At 44.7% G+C, this 18,320-nt stretch overlaps 1 protein-coding gene across 1 annotated transcript in view; it reads right to left on the reverse strand.

Moving 5' to 3' along the window:
* Nucleotides 1-288: 288 nt before the first annotated feature.
* The window catches only part of LOC144158578 (uncharacterized), a 34,327-nt gene continuing 16,295 nt past the window's right edge, over nucleotides 289-18,320 (reverse strand). Inside the window, exons 4-7 of the mRNA XM_077689560.1 lie at nucleotides 11,942-12,005; nucleotides 11,655-11,798; nucleotides 834-970; nucleotides 289-315 (exon numbers count right to left, since the gene is read on the reverse strand). Coding sequence (XP_077545686.1) covers nucleotides 289-315; nucleotides 834-970; nucleotides 11,655-11,798; nucleotides 11,942-12,005 — 372 coding nt within the window. The remainder of the gene's footprint in view (nucleotides 316-833; nucleotides 971-11,654; nucleotides 11,799-11,941; nucleotides 12,006-18,320) is intronic.

The following is an 18,320-nucleotide window of genomic DNA, read 5'->3' on the forward strand; positions in this document are numbered from 1 at the left end:
GGTGCATGCTGGGTCCGGGCAGTCACACAAAGAGGCGAGAAGCGGCCCACATGCCACTGCATGGGACGTGATGTCGCCACAAATCATATAGTGAAACCTCGTTAAACCGTACTTGACGGGGATGCAAAGATAGTACGTACTAGCCGGCACTATGGTTTATCCGAATGCGTTAGGTTAAAGGGAAACAGTCAGGGATTCGGCTTAACTACATATAAAAAGAAACTGCGGCTTATGCGGGTAGGCTACGGTTTAATGAGATTCCACTGTAGGTCAGAGCGCAGTGGAGATCTATGGCTTTGACAGCACCAAGCCTTTCTGCATTCCACACGTGGGCATACTTGGGCTGGATTGGGTTTCCTTGAACTGTGCGCTTGGCAGGGGTCAATCTATTTACAAAGGTGTGGCGGCTCACCACAGTACGACTGCATAGTGTGCAGGGGACACCAGCATTCACCACCATGCAATATAGATGTAATTTTCAAACTACACTTTGCAATGGCAGAAACTGCATCCTTTAAGGAATAATGCCTACGTATACTGGACGGACGCACTGACTCTTTCACAAAGATTGTAAGTGAAATAAAGATAATGGTTTAGGCAAGGGTGAAATTATGCCATCTACAGCCAAGTGATAATCTTTTTGCAGCATCTTTACCAGTTCTTTTGAGTGGTACACGTGGGAAGATTACGTGCTTTCGTGAATGTTTGGGGCTGTGAAGTGCCATTTAAGCTCCTCAGCTTTTCAGAAAATGACCATGAACAGGCCTATGTTGCAAAAGCCAAGCTGTGCATAGCCCATAAAAACATGCAGTCATTTCCCGAACTAGCCCCACCATCATCTCAACAATTAAAGCAAGGCACAACTTTTTATACGAAATGGTTTTATTTCTTTTCCCGTAAAAATTAAATCTATCAAACGAAATATTTCTTCGACACAATCCCCATGGGCAGAGGCCATTCCATTGATGATCTGAAAGGCAGATAAAAAACAATTAAAATCCAGCCACTCTGGGAAATGAACAATTCAAAAATATTAAGATACCACATTTAACATGTTAAGATGGCATATTAAGCCTATAAAGGTGGCATGTTTAGCCACTCACTGGATGCAACCCATGCATGCTTTGCAATGGTGTACCAGGGCAAATGTTATTTTACGCCCCCAATGAGGATGACATCGAGTATTGACTATTGTTATGTTTTATGCACCGAAACCATGTCATCTAGTTGGTTTTTGGGCATGTTTGTTCACTATACAGTGGGCTTTACGCCTCGAACACTGTCTGTAGGGGTGCCACTGAAATCCCCCTTGTGGCCAGTTTTGAAAGCAGCCGCGAGAGGAGCCGGCCCGCTTCCCACCGTCACCGCTGCTTTTGCGGAACATTCACGACAGATTTACCGTTTTTATGCATTGGAAATTCATATTTATGCGGAGCAGTCCCTCGGTTCGCAAGTGTGCAGTATTTGATGTGAGTGTGTACATTCAGTCTATATAAGCACCAGGCGAGTCACCAGACGGCATCGCGAAACCAGCATATGCAAGGTGCTGATGCAATTCCACTGCCCTGAAATTTACTAACAGTGTCTCCGTAAGCAGCGTTTTTTACATGGTCATGCTACGGCCACTACGGCTATGCACTACGGTATAAGTCAATTACGTGTGCTTACATAATCTAATGGAGCGCTCATACATGACTGCACGCCAGTTACGCTTGCTCGTATAGCACCTCAGATATTGATCGTTACCTTGGGCAAGCCAATACGGCGTAAATTTCACGAACATTCTACAAAAGAACTACGATGTATAACGTAAAATTATATTCCGGAATCAGCACACGACAACATATTTAATGCTGGGTTGTCTTGTGTAGCAGGATATATCTGCTACACATGACCTCCGCGAGCAGTGCAGAGACAGGCTTATACAGTAATCCGTGTCCACGACTGCACGCTTCTTCGAAACATTATCATATAATACAGAGAGCCTGCAGAATTGAGCACAAAGTGGGATCAGAGGGCCCTATCAGATACTACACTCTTCCAACGACACCTTTATTCGCTTGTAAACTGCCTACCCGGTATACCTAAAAAAAAACATGTCCGCCAAGTGGTCAGCTGTTTGCTGAAGTCAATAAACAAAAGGAAAGTGAGCACGCAGCTGCTGTGAGCGACTACTAAAACGTTCCTTGATTTCGCTCCATATTTGTACACAACAATAGTTAGGAGTCCCCCTCCCCCACCCCTCCCCGTGTCTTTCGAAATAGCAGTGTATTTCTCATCTAGTGGTGAGCCCTACCTGGCTTAAGTTTACATGAATCAGAATGTCTTTAGCATTTCCGAAGCTGCACTGGGGTCAATGCATTCCCGTACAAGCTATTCTGTTCCTTCCGGACTTGCAGACCATTTATTTATTTTTCCGTGGTTTCATTAACTTTCCTCGGTTTCTGCTAGTATTTATTTACAAATACTGCTGTCCCATGCCTCGGACATTGCAGGAGCGGGTACAGAAAAATCCAACAATAACACAGAAGCAAACAATAGGCCACACAAATTTTGTGACGTCATAAAATTCTTCCCCAAACTCTACAGTGTTCAGTCTACACAAAGCACCATCAAGGTTGTTCCACAGTTCCACCACGCGCGGGAAAAAAAGAATTTGAAACAATCCAAACGAGACCTGAAGGGTATAAGGTTCAAAGCATCTGTACTACGTGGGCATATACTTAACGGTGCACAGCCTCGGGATATACTTGACATTTTCGTGTTGCTTATATTCCCATACAAGGCAGAAGTTATTGTCAGATATTGGGTATTCACATCCCCGAAACATTTTTCTACGATGTAAATATTTGAAGCAAATCTGCATTCGTTGTCTGCGCTGCAAACAAAACCAACCTTTCACTGTGCCAGTATCAGGTCTAAACGAGGCGACAATAGAATTCATTTGTGCCTGACTCATTCAGAGGCAACAGTGGTGATATGCTACTGGTGTTGCTGAGACCCCTAAGAGCAGCCAAGAAGTGCGCAGAAATGAGTCTTCGGATAGCTCTTGTTGGCATTCAAGCACACTACCAAGATGTAGCTGTGTTTTGATGTGCCCTAAACACACTATTTGCTTATAGACGTCACCAAAACACGTTTAGGGTGTGCAAAGGAAAAAAGAAGTGAAAGAGAACCAAAACACTCCATGGGCCCCTATCTACGATGCTGCGCTCATCCCGTAAACGCTGTAAGTGGCGGCAGGCGGTGCATTGAAGCGAATAGCTGGTTTAGCACAAGCATACCGCCATGCTACAGAAGTTCACAAGGTAGGAAATAAAGTTAAAGAAGAAAAAGGCCTTGCTAGTCACCTGCCGAGCCTATGAAATAGGCAGAGCCCATTATGTTTAACTAAACTGAAGGGAGTGACTACTGTGTGAACATTTTTTATCAGTTTTCACTGAGTTATTGAAAAATACCGAGCTAAATATTTTTACACACTTTAAATCAGCGTACTATATATGCAAGTTTTTTGTCTAGTCTAATGAAGAGTTCAAAAATTCACTCTGGTGAGCTTCGTCACATTCCACTGCATTTTGCAACGCAAGGGCTCACTCTCGTGATGAACATTTTGCTAATAAAACGTGTAGTATTAACACGATAGGTTTATTAGGCTCATTTTTTGATTTCCCCATGGTGCTAGCCGTCCGCTATCAGCCGAGCCCATCAAGCGTCCGCAGAAGTACGTCATCGCTGCCACCTGGACGCTATGCCTGAGAAAGCAAGATGCGAGTGTTCGTCTAAATCTGGAATATAGCACAACGGCAACTGAAGTGTGGAAAGGAGGACAATGACACTACAGCGGAAACGAAAGAAAGGACACGCATTTTCATCAGGCACCGCGCGCCTGCACGGTGAGGTTCATTCTTTGCCCTTTCGGTGGTAGCATGCTCGGCAGACACGGTCGCCAGCCATGCCTACAACCGACGCCATCACACCAAAGCACCTCTCCACCAGAAGATGAAAAATTTATATTTTCAGTAATTCAAGTGCCGAAGCAACACCTGGGCTACGAGGCGCGTAGTAGTGCAGTGCTCCGGATTAATTACAACAACATAGAGATCTTTAATGTGCGCTGAAATCTCGACACACTGATGGTTTTGTTTCGTTTCCATCAGGGAAACTGCCGCAGCAGCCGGGAATCAAACCTGCATCACTGAGCCCAGTAGCGCAACGCCTTACCCACTGAGCCACTGCGGTGTGTTTTCCACCAGAACTGATGCCGGAACCAGCATTGGGTCACCAAACTAAAACAGGGGGCACAAAATTAACGCGTCTCTCAAAAACCAGGAAAGGCATCCATTATGAGTCGAAACGAACTAACAAAACCCAGCGTCTCAAATTTTTGACCTACTTTCCGATACTCCCGTGCTTCTGTTTCTGCCGCAACTCTCTTTACCAAACAACGGAAGGCGCCATGCAGCAAAGTCATATGTTGCCCTAAACATAGGTACAGATATCCTCTTAGAGAGCAGCAGTCACGAAGAATGATCAGCGTGGCCCTAGAGTCAAGCGACAGAGCCGAACTCACAATGGCCAAAATGAGAGAAAAAAAAAGCCTAACCAAGAGAACAGCAAAAATAAGAGAATAAACGATAAGACTCATGCAGCCACTGATGACGAGCCACATTTCACTGAGCCTACCGTACAACTAACTTACCTGCGCGGAAAATCAAATGAACACCACCACCAGGACAGCACATAAGGCAGCCCGCCACGTCGCAATTTTTACCGTGCTACAAACTGACAACCGGTGGGCCACCAGAGTAACAGAATGGACACCCATAGACGTGTTTAGAAGAAAAGGAAGGCCTTTAATGCAATACAGGCACGAAATAAGAACATTCGAAGGCGAAGAATAAACTCTGGCAGTGCAGCACAGGAGCAGGTAAGGTCAATTGGAGATGGAGAGGCCTTCATTCTGTCGTGGACCTAAATTGGCCGTTGATGAATAGGTCCTCAAACTGCATCTTTCAAACAAATTTGAAGAAACCACAGAAACCGCCCTCCTGGCACCAAAGGCGTGGCTTGGAAAACAAAATTTGGACGAGCTATCGTATGGAAGGTATGGAAAGCAGGACCCACCCCAACCGGAAAATTATCAACTGCATACCATCACAAACTCTCTACCAAAAACATAGACCTCAACCTACACAAGGAGAAGCGATATGACTTTATCAAGTTAATTAGAGGAAAGGCAAATATCATGAGAACACAGTATACATTGACTACAGGACGTATGAAAGTAGGAGGCAGCAATTGTTGCAGTTGAGTACTCTGGCAATCTTTTGCCAATCCAACCAGCGGAAATATCAAATATGGAAGCATAACATCATTACATACACTCAAAGGGCATTACACTGTTGGCTGCAGGCAGACTACCTGAAAGCTTTGGTAAGATGCTCCCATCCCCAATGAAGAAAGCTAACACCGTCGCCAGGACACCCAGGCACAAAAGTTTGAAGATATCGAGGAACCGACTAAGATGCGCGCAAATTCACCCACTGTGCTCCTTGTGACCCCGACTACCTCACTCCCCTACCAGAAAAAAAGTTAAGAACGTCTCATAATCTTACGCCTAAGAACACACTCTTCCCCTGTGCTACAAGGGGGTCTCAATGCCGAAGCATCGCAAATTCTTTGGATAAACTAACACAAGTATCTACAAATAAATGTGGGCAAAGTTGTTGAGTGGGAACATCATACATTAACTTAAAGCTCTGCAGAATTCAGGGAAACATCCACCCTCTTCCACGCAAGCTAGGCACATGCAGGGGTATGCTGAGGGGCGAACAACTCAAACATCGTATATTCCACTTCCATCGAAACATGGGAGGCAGCTTTGACCAGCTTGTTACCTCAAGATCTACCTCAAGGAAGGAGCTGCTGCATCCATGGCCCTAGACTTCAAGTTCCACCTCTGAGCTCTGTAACATCTGCTTACCCCCTTTTCCTACACCCTCACTATTTCTTCCGCAACAAACCCCACAAAAAAGCAAAAACATTCAGTCCGGCAAGAGCCATTACAGAATAAGCGCTTTGAAATGCTGACACTGCCACCCTCTCACTCAAACTGACCACACTCCGCAGCCGCAACCTTTCACACTCGCACCTTAAAGGAGCCATGAAGACAAAATACAAGTTTGGTTTGTTAGAAAGGCTGCTTTGTTCTGATAAAAATGATGCCGATTTCATCGCAAATTTCCAAAAAATAACGGAGATATTAAAGAAAACGTGCGGAGCTGTGGCGACTTGCTAGCCAGTTTCCAGCAACTTTTCTATGACGTCACAGTATCTTGTTTGGGCGATTGACAGCGGCCGAACTAATCAATCACCAGAACACATGACTGGACGATTGTAGTGGGGCCGCTAGTTCCGTTTGATCGAATCACTCGATTGCTAACGTGCACCCAACCCACTGAAAATTATGTTTTTAGTGCTGGCCCATATGACGTCACTCGCGCCAATAAGACGTCACTGTGGCACGAAATTTGAAAGTTCTTAAGTATTTCTTGCGTTTTTATCGGTTAAAAAACGTCTTTCGTGGACGGAATGGAGCTGAGTGAGGTACTGAAGCCTAACTCTTTAAAGTTAAACAAAGTTGTATTTTCTCTTCATGGACCCTTTAATTAAGCCACTGAAGAGCCTTTGTGTCTCCTGGGTCGTGGCGTTTAAAAAGGAGCCATGAAGACAAAATACAAGTTCGTGCTTCTCGAAAGATTTCGTGTTTTATAGTGCGCCCAGCGTTCAAATGCAAACGAAGCTTTATTAACTGAGAAATTATTTAATTTAGGTTAAAATTTTGATTTTCCCACTAAATCGTGCGTTTTCGTGGTCTGCAATGACAACACAGGAACTGACCGCTCTGCAGCCAATTGGGAAGCCTGGTTTACCGTTAGTGAACCTAGATAGCACCACCATACTGTGGCAAGCTGTTTTTTGCCTTTGGTTTGTTTTTGACTGCATTTAAACCTGGCTTGCTTTTGTTCAGGGAGAAAATAATCGTTTCATGAAACATAGCGCTCGCTCGACAAACGTGGTCACCGTTGCTTGCGTCAATCGGTTAGTGTCGTCTGAGACAACCCCAAAGCCCCGCAGTGCTGTGCAGCTAAATAAACCAAGCATAGTGCGCGCAGTACCAACAGCAGTACGCATCGGTACTTCTATATTTACGTGTGTTTCCGTAACTTCCACTGCTTGTCCCACCATTCTTATGGCTTTAAAAAGAATGTGCCCTAAATTTAAGCGCAAACAGCTCATTCGGCAAGCTTGTAAGCTCTACCTAATTTGAGTTTGCTTTTGCCGCCCCCCGCCAATTGCAGAGCTGGCTGGTCTGACATCATAGGTTCTGTTGCGGAAAATTAGCGAGTGGGTCGCATGGCCATTCCCTTTTTTTCTGATTATATAGCTTATTTGAGCCAAGTTTACGATAAAAGTGGTGTCAGTATGACTCTAACAAGGCAATCTTTTCAATGAACCAAACTTGTGTTTTCTCTTCATGGCTCCTTTAAACACCCTTGATGCTAGCCTTTCTCGCTTCGTTGACCTTCAGTGCTCGTGAAGCATAGACCGTAAATGCAGCTTTTGCATTTCAAAACGCTCCCTGGAAGTTGAAGTGACGCCATTACATCGTACATCTTAGGCCCAAACGTAGGTGTCATCTGCAACTTTTTTTTGTTTGGGACGCTTCAGTGAAATTCTTTGGGTATTTACAGCACAAATACAAAAAGGGTCAGCAAATACATAATGGCACTTTGTGAAAACTACACCAAGACTTGGTTTTGATTTAGTAAACTGCCATAACGTGAACAAAGTTCATTTTTTAACTTCACTTTTCTACACTCAATAGGGCAAGATGACTAAGTCTGTCCATGCCCATTAAGGCCTGAAATGTATGAAAGCATACCAATTACAGCTTGCTGAAGGATTTCCCACAGCCAGTGATAAAAACTGCTAAAACTACTGCCATTTGAGTGGCGATGCGAAGGATGGGAAATACATTCGCATCTTATTGAGACGGCGGAAATATAAGCAGCCTGCAGTTTTCTAGACAGGCAGGACATTCTTGTACATGGTTAAATCCGACACCGGTGTATGTGCTGCGCCAGTGCCGGCACTACTGGTTGGCAGAAGTCTGTTCACGAAAAAAACTGCTAACCAATGTAAAAACGAGAGTTCACCAAAAAAAAAAAAAAAGGCAAATGAAGACCAGACAAACGTAATGAACAGGTTCTAAATTTGGGTTCACTCGTTGTGGGCGTAATGTCACAACTTTTTTTTTTTTTAGCTAAATGAGCATGGCCCATGAAACCGTACTATAAAACTGTGCTTAGAAAATGAAGCATCCATGCATTCCACCACGGAATTGCCAAAAAAAGATCCGAGTACACCAAAGCACTTCTTTCCAGTTAACTGTGAAAGAGAAAGCAATATTGCCTCATTGAATGCTACAGGGAACTTTGAACAATGCAGAGCAGCATGGCTTTGATGACTGCTGCACCATTGGGTGAGAGGAGGCACAAATGCGAAGGTCAGTGTGCCACATGCTGAAATCAAACCGGTTCAACTGGTGCGGTTACACTCTTCTTTCCTATTGCTCTGCCCATAACCGCGTGCCTCTTTTCTTTACGAGTGCGGCCAACTGGGCAAGTTGGTGAATGTTCATGGTTAAAACAGCTAGCGCATAAAAAACAAAGATAGAGATAGCGCCATGTTTGTGTTTGCCCTACCTTAGTCTTCATCTTTTATGCGCTTTTTTCACCATGAACTCTTCTTTGTTTTATTTTTTCATCTTGCACTATGCAGTAAGTCGCAGATACTGGCATGTTTCCTTTAGTTTTATTTGTAAGCACACACTATAGGAACACATTACACCCAATGGCTATTTAGGAGCAACTACACACACCATCACCAGCTTTTTAGCTCAATAGCCATACAAGCTTTCAACTCGAATAGCCATATCAGCTTTCAGCGTCTTCAACTCAGATTTCTTCGAATCCCAAGCTAATGCCCCTCTTCAATACATCAATATATTTTCAATGGCTTATTGCAAATGTTTTTTGGATGGCCTCTAGATAACCCAAGATCTCGCATGCGAAAGCCTGGAAAAACGACGAAATTAAATAACTGAGTACTTCATAAAAAATGAACTGCCCACTTGCTTTGCTAACCAAGCAAAGCAAGTAAAATTTAGGGTCCAGAAATAAAAAAAAATAAAATTACCCCCCCCCCCCCCACCCCCTTCTGCCTCGATGTTTCCCCATAATCACATCCAGAGATTTGTCAGTTGTGCTTGGTTATTTATGCAATATATCTAGTACCTGGAAGGTGCTCCCTAAACTAATCTCTACTGCAAAGCAACCAACTGTTTAAGGCTAAATAGAAATAATTAAAACTAGCCTGCATTTCAAACCAATTCAAAGCCCCTTGAAATTCTTGTGCCTCAAAACTCTTTGGTGTAACATATGGTTCTTCCTTGATAACCAGGTTTCTGGTTCATCATCATTTACAAAAGTCATTGTCATGATGGCTGTGCGGACATTGCACGATCATGCTGCTTCAACTTGCAGCCGTGATTATAGCTTACTGCCTGGGTTCTTATAACTGTCTGCAACACTTGAGGATCTCCGCCAGCAGCAATTGTGCACAAATAACCATTTTTGGCAGTTTTACACCTCCGTGAAAACAGAAAAAAAAAGAAAAAAAAGACCATGTCACAGGGTTTTTACACTTTAGAACACTCTAGAAGGGTGTTCTAGAGTGTTCTAGAACACTCTAGAACACTCTAGCACAGTTCACACTGAAGCATACTGCAGGCTTTAAAATCCAAGGTAAATAAAAGGCTTCCTCGAGTTTAACCTCCATCCACTGTTTACACCGGTTACACCATTGTGTAGCTGTTACCTACTCTACAACCTATACTCCCAAACCCGATATGCACACCTAAACGAACCCACTCCCCCCCCCCACCTTACCCCACCCCTAAAAAAAAAAAAACTTAGTAAGCGCGACATTTCAATTTTTTGCAACTTACTACACTAACTGCCATTTTAAAGGGGGAACTCTACAATGGTGGCTTGAACCATCGTCAAAGCGGGTAAAACATGTCTCGACGGGCCGGATCTCCCAACAACCAACACACAGGCTACAGCCGAAGCAATGCTACTGCACACCAAACACCATTCAAGTAAAACAGCAGTCAAAAGTGATAGGGAAGCTGCTGTTTGATATTAAATGATATGATTCCCAGCAATAGACATGGTGCACTTCTATATAACCTTTTTGTGTTATTCTAAATCAGGTCGCCGGTCACAAAGAAATAAAAGTATAAAAGGGCCCATGTGCTCACACTAAACAAGTATCAAGCAATCCCATCCTCCAATCCCATAGCCTCCCATAGCAATCCCATACAGCCTCCAATTAAAAAAAAAAAAAAGCTTCGCAACAAGAAATAACAAACACGCTTAATCACATGAGACATCAGGTGTGCATGAGACACATACACGCAGTCCCCTGTAACCCTACTACCACTGCTACCTCAGAGGTACAACCCAAGTTTATTGTAGCTACCTAAATAATCTTCCCAGTGGAAATGCCAAAGGGCTCAACGTTCCCTGCCCTGCTGCTCACAATCCCTCCTGCCGACTGAAATCGCATACATCCAGGGTAGCTGGACCCTTCCACCAAGGCACACTGGCCTATACCGTAGCTAACTGTCCTAAACATCCAGGGACTCCTGGCCCACCAAAATCTGTACGCTCGCAAACCGACTCGGCAGCTCTGAAGATTACCAGAGATAACGAGACTCGCACCAGAGTCGCTAAAATCAAGTTCTCTCGAGCACTCTCATCGGGTCAGCCTCCAGCTGGCAAGAAGAGGTTCGTGATAAAATTGTGTCGTGACCAGGGTATGTGAACAAATTCAATTTCAAAATTCCATGACTTTCTAAAAATTTTTCCTGAGCATCTCATATGGGAATCTGCTAAATAAGTGGTAGCCTAGCATGTGCAAAAATCACGTTGCCAGCCACCCCTTCAAGAAAGTAGCAGTCTTGAATTACATAGTCGAAAACTTCCACCTGAAGGATGCAAATTATAGACCCTAGAGAGTAAATGCCTAATACTAAATACAAAACACAAAAATATTCTCACATCGTTACAGATTTCCGGAATGGTAAAATGTGTAAGCTTTAAATGAGAATGGCAACAGTTTATGTCGGCTGAACTCGTGCACATATCTTGGGAAAACAAATTAAAATGTTCTGTGAATTACGGCAACGACAGGACTACGTAACACTAGTCATGTCAACATCTCGCGACAGTTTTGCGACTTCATTGAGAGATCCCAGCCAGACAGACGAACATGAAAAACAAGCTATAATCAGTAACAGCACACTGGCAGAGACCAACGTACCCATAGAAACCTTACACCTAACACGTGTTATCTCTGAAATTGACTCGCTACCTGCAAACAAAAAAGAATGATAGTTCAACTTCTCATGGCCTTTGGCCAAGCTATCACAGCCAAGAGACACGGGGTCTGAAAACAATTATACAAGTACGCCAAACGTAAGCCTGTACACGTTACAAGAAAGCTGTAGAAAGGCAAGCTCATACCTTGCTCAATAAGGGTGTGGAGGCTTCCCATAGAGCTCCATGCATTGGTGTACTCGATTAGGCCGATCTCGAGGGGGTAGCATTCACAGAGTATGTTAAAAGAAATGATGTAAAAACTCTGGTGCTTCATGTCTGCGTGGGGCACTGGGAAGAAAAAAGAAAAACCTAAAACACCACAATAAACACGAGGCACTGTCACTACAGCACTAGCAGCACTGACACTAATTGACAAGCACCGTCGTGACGAACAAACCTCTAATCGACAGTGAAGACCAACGTGAACCCACCTTGTGGAGGACCAGCCATTTCTTTTCTCAGCCCCGGCGTCTCCTCCTCTTCTTGAAGCACAAGCTGGAAAGAAAAGCAATAAAAGGCAGGTCGACATGAAAACTTGGAATTACAGCTGCGCACACAGCTTGATTCAGGGCAAGAAAATGTGAGCCACAACCCAGTAGGTAGATCACTAAAATTTCAGCCTAAGTATAATTGACAAGGGGAGATCTGCTTCCACAAGTTATACGGTCCAACCCACTTATAACAATACCGGTAATAATATATTGGATATAACAATGAACAGTTGTGGCACCATTAACTTTGCTATATGTATATGGTAAAATAGACAGCTTATAACAATGGTCATTTTCCTCATTATTGGTTACAAGAATTGAGCCTGACAGTATGAGCCTACGTAAAGTATAGTATTCGAAGATCTGTGAGAGATCTTCGGTGCATGGTGTGTGACCAAGCATGACTTTTTAAGCATCAAATAAGTTGTGGCAATTTCTATCTTCCTAACACTGAGAAAAAGTTGGTGCCTTTTATGTAGCCACGCTATCCCTGAAGGAGGAGACTTCCGACTGCCCTCTTCTTCTGCTGTCAGCTGGCGCAGAAAATAAGGAAGGCCGGGGGCAGCTCTTTAACACTGTCTATATTAAAATAAAGCTACAGCGAGGTAAAGGGGATCCTCTCGCCTAGTGTTAATTACCGATGTTCAAAAAGGCAGAAAACAACGCCACTTTAGAAACATGCAATCTGCCAATTGTTAAAAAAGAAACAGCGAAGGGTTTCATAAGGAGACTTCCTCCTATGTGAAAGATGGTGGTCCTTCCTAGGGGCTGTGTGGAGTCGGCTGGCACACGCATGGCTAAACAAACCTGGGTGGTTGGCCGGACAATTACACTTTAACGCGATAGCGTTATTAGGCACATTTTTCGATTTCCCCATGGCTGCTAGCCGTCCGCTATCAGCCATGCTCATCAAGCGTCCACGGAAATACGTCACCGCTGCCACCCGGAAGCTACACCCGAGGCAGCAAGATTCGAGGGCTGGCCAGAATCTATAATATGGCGCAGGGACAACTGAAGTGTGTAAAGGAGGACAATGATACTACGGCGGAGAAGAAAGGACACGCATTTTCAGCAGGTGCCGCGCCTGCGCAATGAATTTCGTTCACCGCCCAGTCAGTGATACCATACTCGACAGACACGCTCGCCAGCCGTGCCTGCAACCGACGCCATCGCACCAAAGTGCCTTTCCACCAGAAGATAAAAAATACAAAGTTCCGGTAATTCAAGTGTCGAGGCTACACCCTGGGCTACAATGCGCGGCGCAGTGGAAGGCTCCGGAATAATTTAGACTACCTGGAGATCTTTAACGTACGACCAAATCTCGACACACGGGCATTTCAGTTTTTTGCGTCCATCATGAAAACGGCTGCCGCGGCAGGGAATCGAAGCTGCGTCCTTGGGCTCAGTAGCGCAATGCCTTAACCACTGAGCCACCCTGGTGTGTTTCCCACCATACTGATGCCGGCCCAACATTGGGCCACCCAACTAAAACAGGGGCAAAGGATCAACGCCAGTCTCTCAGAAATCAAGGACGGCATTGATTACGAGCAGAAACGAAGTAAACTAAAACCCAGTCATCATCGTTATCAGCCTGGTTGTGCCCACTGCAGGACGAAGGCCTCTCCCAAAGATCTCCAGCCACGTTTATGGAATTCTAGTTAAGTCGTCCCTTTCCCCCCAAATTTCCCAAGTTTTCCCCTCCTAATTTTTCCCCTTCTCCCCTGACAATAAACCGTAAATGCAATAGGGGTCAGCTAAAGACTCGATGGAGGGATAAGCTACGAAAACCCAGTATATAGGGTCTAATCACATGAATTGTAAAACTACTTTTCAGTATTCCCGTGGTTGTGTCTCCTCTGCAAGCTCCGTTTGGAAAACGACGGAGGGCTCCACGCGGCAAAGTTAAAAATCATCCTAAAACAGGTAAGGGTGTCCTCCCAGAGAAAAGTCACGTGTGAGTGCTCGGCGTGGCTCTAGAGTCAAGCAGCAGAGCTGAACTCACAATCGCCAAAAAAGAGAAAACATTTAACCCATTTCCCACATTATAAAACGCCTAACCAAGAAAAGAGTAGGAAAGAGAGAAGAAGGCTCGTTCAGACACTGATCATGAGCCGGATATTCTAAAGCTTACCGTACCACAAATTTACCCGCACCGAAGAAAATCAAAGAAGCACAGTCATCAGGACAGCATACAGTGAAACCCGACTATAACGAACCCGGATAGGGCGAATTATGCTACATATCGAACAAAAATAAATCAGTTACGAAAATACACGCGAAACATATTCCTTATAACGAACTTCACATCTGATATATCGAACTCGCCGTGCCTAGAATGGCCGCCAAAATGCATGGTCTCCGAGCAGCAATTGATATGTTGGTTGGCCGCGACCACTGAGGAAAGGCCGCGACTGAGCCCTTGCGCCTCGTATGAAGTGACATGATTCCCGACACTTTTCGCAACTGTTTAGGAGGCACGGAACTCATGACGGAATCCGCCCAGTCAGTGAGTCCGGACCAAAACGGAAGCTCGCCAACCTTCCCGAATGATGTGCGAAAAGGAGTGTCTTTCGAAGATTTCCGGAGTGTCGACGACTGCGTTGCAGGCACTGTAAGCCCCTCGGACGCGGAAACCGTCAGCAGCACCGTTGTAATGCTGATGAAAAGCAACGAGGAAGCAGAGGATGTAGCGAGTGAAAGCCGCCCGACGCTAAATGAAGTCCTTACGGCAGTCGATGTCCTCCGCCAATATTTCTTCGACATTGAAGGACACAGACTCGAACTGGTGCAAACAATGTCTCGTGTAAAGAATGCTGTGCTCGTTAACGCTGACAAAACTAAAGTGAAAAGAAAAATCACCGTTTTTTTATTTTTGGAAGTAGGCTGTTAAGGCGGAAAGTAGCTTTATTATTTGCAATCAATCGATTGTTTTGTTTATGGTAATGACATCCTTTATTTTGTTCGTTTCTGCATGCGGGGATGGCAAGGGGATTCCCACGTATTACCAACTCGTAACAATAAACTCGTTATGGCGGGTTCGGCTATATCGAACTATTGGATATATCGAACCAATCGTGGCGCATATTGCAGTTCGCTATAACCGGGTTTGACTGTATAAGGCAGTCCTAAACCTCGCAATTTTGACCGTGAGACGAACTTACAATAGGTGGACGACGAGGGGAACAAAATGGACAACCAGAGACGGATCTAGAAGACGGGGAAGCCCATTAACTCAATGGAGGGATGAAATGACAACATTCGGAGACAAAGAAGGGACTCGGGCAGCGCAGGAGAAGAGCGTTGAACGTCAATGGGAGAGGCCTTCGTCCTACAGTCGACCTAAATAGGATGATGATGATGATGAATAGGCCCTCAAATTTTGTCTTCATAATGCTTTCGAAAAAAATCAGAGAAACCACCCTCCTAGCACCAAGGGAAAAACAAAATCACGATGGCCCATTGTGTGGAAGACAGGTTCCCCTCTGGGAAGAGAGAAAAAAAAAAAAAAAAAAAAAAAAAAAAAAAAAAAACCCGACTGCACAGAATGATAGCCACGTCACTGATCCGGCGACTCTGAATAATAACTCTCCTCTATCAAAAACACGGATCTAAACTTACACAAAAATAGGCGATATGGCAGGATCAAGGTCATTTGAGGAAAGTTCCGAAATTATGAGACCACAATATATACCGACTCCTGCATCTATGAAAGTACTACAAGGCAGCAATTGTTGTAGTTGACAACTTAGGCCGTCTATGTACATGGCCCAATTCTACGTACAGGAACAAAGAAACGGAAGTTGGAGATCTTCTTGGCAATCCGAAAAGCAGAAGTATCGATTAGAAGCTAAGACATGATCACAGACTCAAAGGGCATTGGAGTGTTTTCTGCATGCAGAATATACCTAAACGCTTCAATAAAATACTCCCTTTCACAATACAGAAACTTAATGTCTCTGGACACGCGCACACACGACCCTGGAAGGGAACGACGCACCGACCAAGAGGCTCGTGAACCCACATACCGTGCATGCTCCTTCCGGCTACGACTACCGCACTCCCCTCCAAGAAAAACACCAAGAACGTCTCCTCATCCTATGCCTAGGAACACGATTTTTCCCCTTGATACAAGGGGGCCTCAATGCTGAAGAATCGCAAACTCTGTGGAGGATAAACCAACACATGTTGTACAAATCTATGTGGGCTAAGATCTTCGGTACGAACATCACGCATCAACTTAAAACTCTGATAAAATTGGGGAAACACCCACCCTCTTCCACGCAACTGAGCCATATGCAAGGGTATGCTCAAGGGAGAACTAAAACATTACATATTCCACTTCTATTCAGATGCGGGAAGCAGCTGTTACCAGCTCGTTACCTCAAAATCAGTGCGAACTGATGAGAGGGCAAGAGAATGAGCTGCTGCATATGGCGCCCTAGACTCCAGGTTCCCCTCTTAAAGGAGCCATGAAGAGAAAACACAAGTTTGGTTCATTCAAAAGATTGTCTCGTTAGAATCATACTGACACCACTTTTAACGTAAACTTCGCTCAAATAAGCTACATAATTAGGAAAAACGGGAATGGTCATGCGACCCACCAGCTCATTTCCCGCAACAGAACCTGTGATGTCACATGAGCTAAGCTCTGCGATTGGCGGAGGCTGGCAGAAGCAGACGCAAATTAGGTAGAGCTTACAAACTAGACGAACGAGCGATTTGCGCTTAAATTTAGGGCACATTCTTTACAAAGCAATAAGAATGATGGGACAAACAGTGGAAGTTACGAAAGCACATGTCAACATAGAAGTACTGATGCGTTCTGCTGTTCGTACTGCGCACAGCATGCTTGGTTTAAGCTGCTCAGCACTACGGGGCTTGGGGTTGTCTCAGACGACACTGGCCGATTGACGCAAGCAATGGTGTCTTACGTGACCCCATTTGTCGAGCGAGCACTGTTTCAGGGAACGAATATTTTCGCCCAGAAAAAAAACAAGCCAGGTTTAAATGCGGGCAAAAACAAACCAAACGCTTGCCACGGTATGGTGGCGCCATCTAGGTTACGGAACGTAAAGAAACGCGGGAACAAACCAACACCGCTGTACAGGGTGGAGACAACCTTTGAACGGTCCCGTGCCGCCGCAATTGGGCCAACGGGCTCAACGGTTATTCTTTTTGTTTCCCACGAGACCTAGCAACGCGAAACAGACAATATGATTCAAACTTCTTCAGTAAACTGCGTTGCGGCGATAATTTTAGCGCGGTTTTGACACAATTACTTGCTTCGGTGGCGAGCGAGCAACCCAAAATGGCGGCGCCAGCGTATACGTGTCTCTACCCTGTACGGCGGATGCGTGAATGAAGGTACTCTAGGCTGCAGAGCGGTCGGTTCCTGTGATGTCACTTGGGACCACGAAAACGCACGATTGAGCGGGGAAATCAAAATTTTAACCTAAATTGTTTAATTTCTCAGTGAATAAAGCACCGTTTGTATTCGGACAAGCGCTGGGGGCACTATAAAACACGAAATCTTTCGAATAAAACCAACTTGCATTTTCTCTTCATGGCTCCTTTAAGCTCCCTACCATCGCTTTACCCCCTTTTCCTAAACTCCAACTATTTCTTCTGTAGAAGATCTCTCTCTCTCTCTCTCTCTCTATCTCTCTCTCTCTCTTTCATGCGTTCATGCAAGTGTCGAGTGTGAAAAAAATGCATTTGAGCACTTTTTGGACACTGTTTGCCTCAAATGGGTGGATAAAATGCCCGCCGGTCTTGTAGTGAATTTTGTTAATGAGGGTTCGCTTTCCAAAAACATTTCGTTGCCGCAAGATATGAAATACATGGGCTTCTATGGACGTTCACCAGGGATCCGAAAATATTTCGTTGCTGTGGGTATTTCGTACTCATGGGATTTCGTTATCGCGGGGCATGACTGTAATTGCAACTAGAAAGTGCTGGGACTCCCCATGAGAGTCGCACCATATTGGTAATTTTATTTAGGACAAACAGCTCCACAAAAAGCCTGACGGAGCTACCGCTTAAAAAATTCTGGTCCATATACTCAATGCAGTTGAAAAACAAAGATTCAACCACTGCTTGCATGAGAGCGCAAATCACCAAGATTATCGCTAACGGCTGCAACGTGGAGCACCAAGTGCAACTAGTCACTAAGAAAGGATCGATAGAAATGTCCTGGCAAAGAGCGGGTGTCAAGGCAGGCACCTTCTGCACTGGTAATCAGTTGTTACTCTGCTGTGTCAACGTGGGAGGAGTGCGTCAAGTGCTTGCTTTCAAGATGCAAGTGATAAGAGTGCTGAAG

Source organism: Haemaphysalis longicornis, unplaced genomic scaffold (genome assembly GCF_048455015.1).
Source record: "Haemaphysalis longicornis isolate Haplotype H1 unplaced genomic scaffold, Haemaphysalis longicornis Haplotype H1 scaffold_1, whole genome shotgun sequence".
Lineage (NCBI taxonomy): Eukaryota > Metazoa > Arthropoda > Arachnida > Ixodida > Ixodidae > Haemaphysalis > Haemaphysalis longicornis.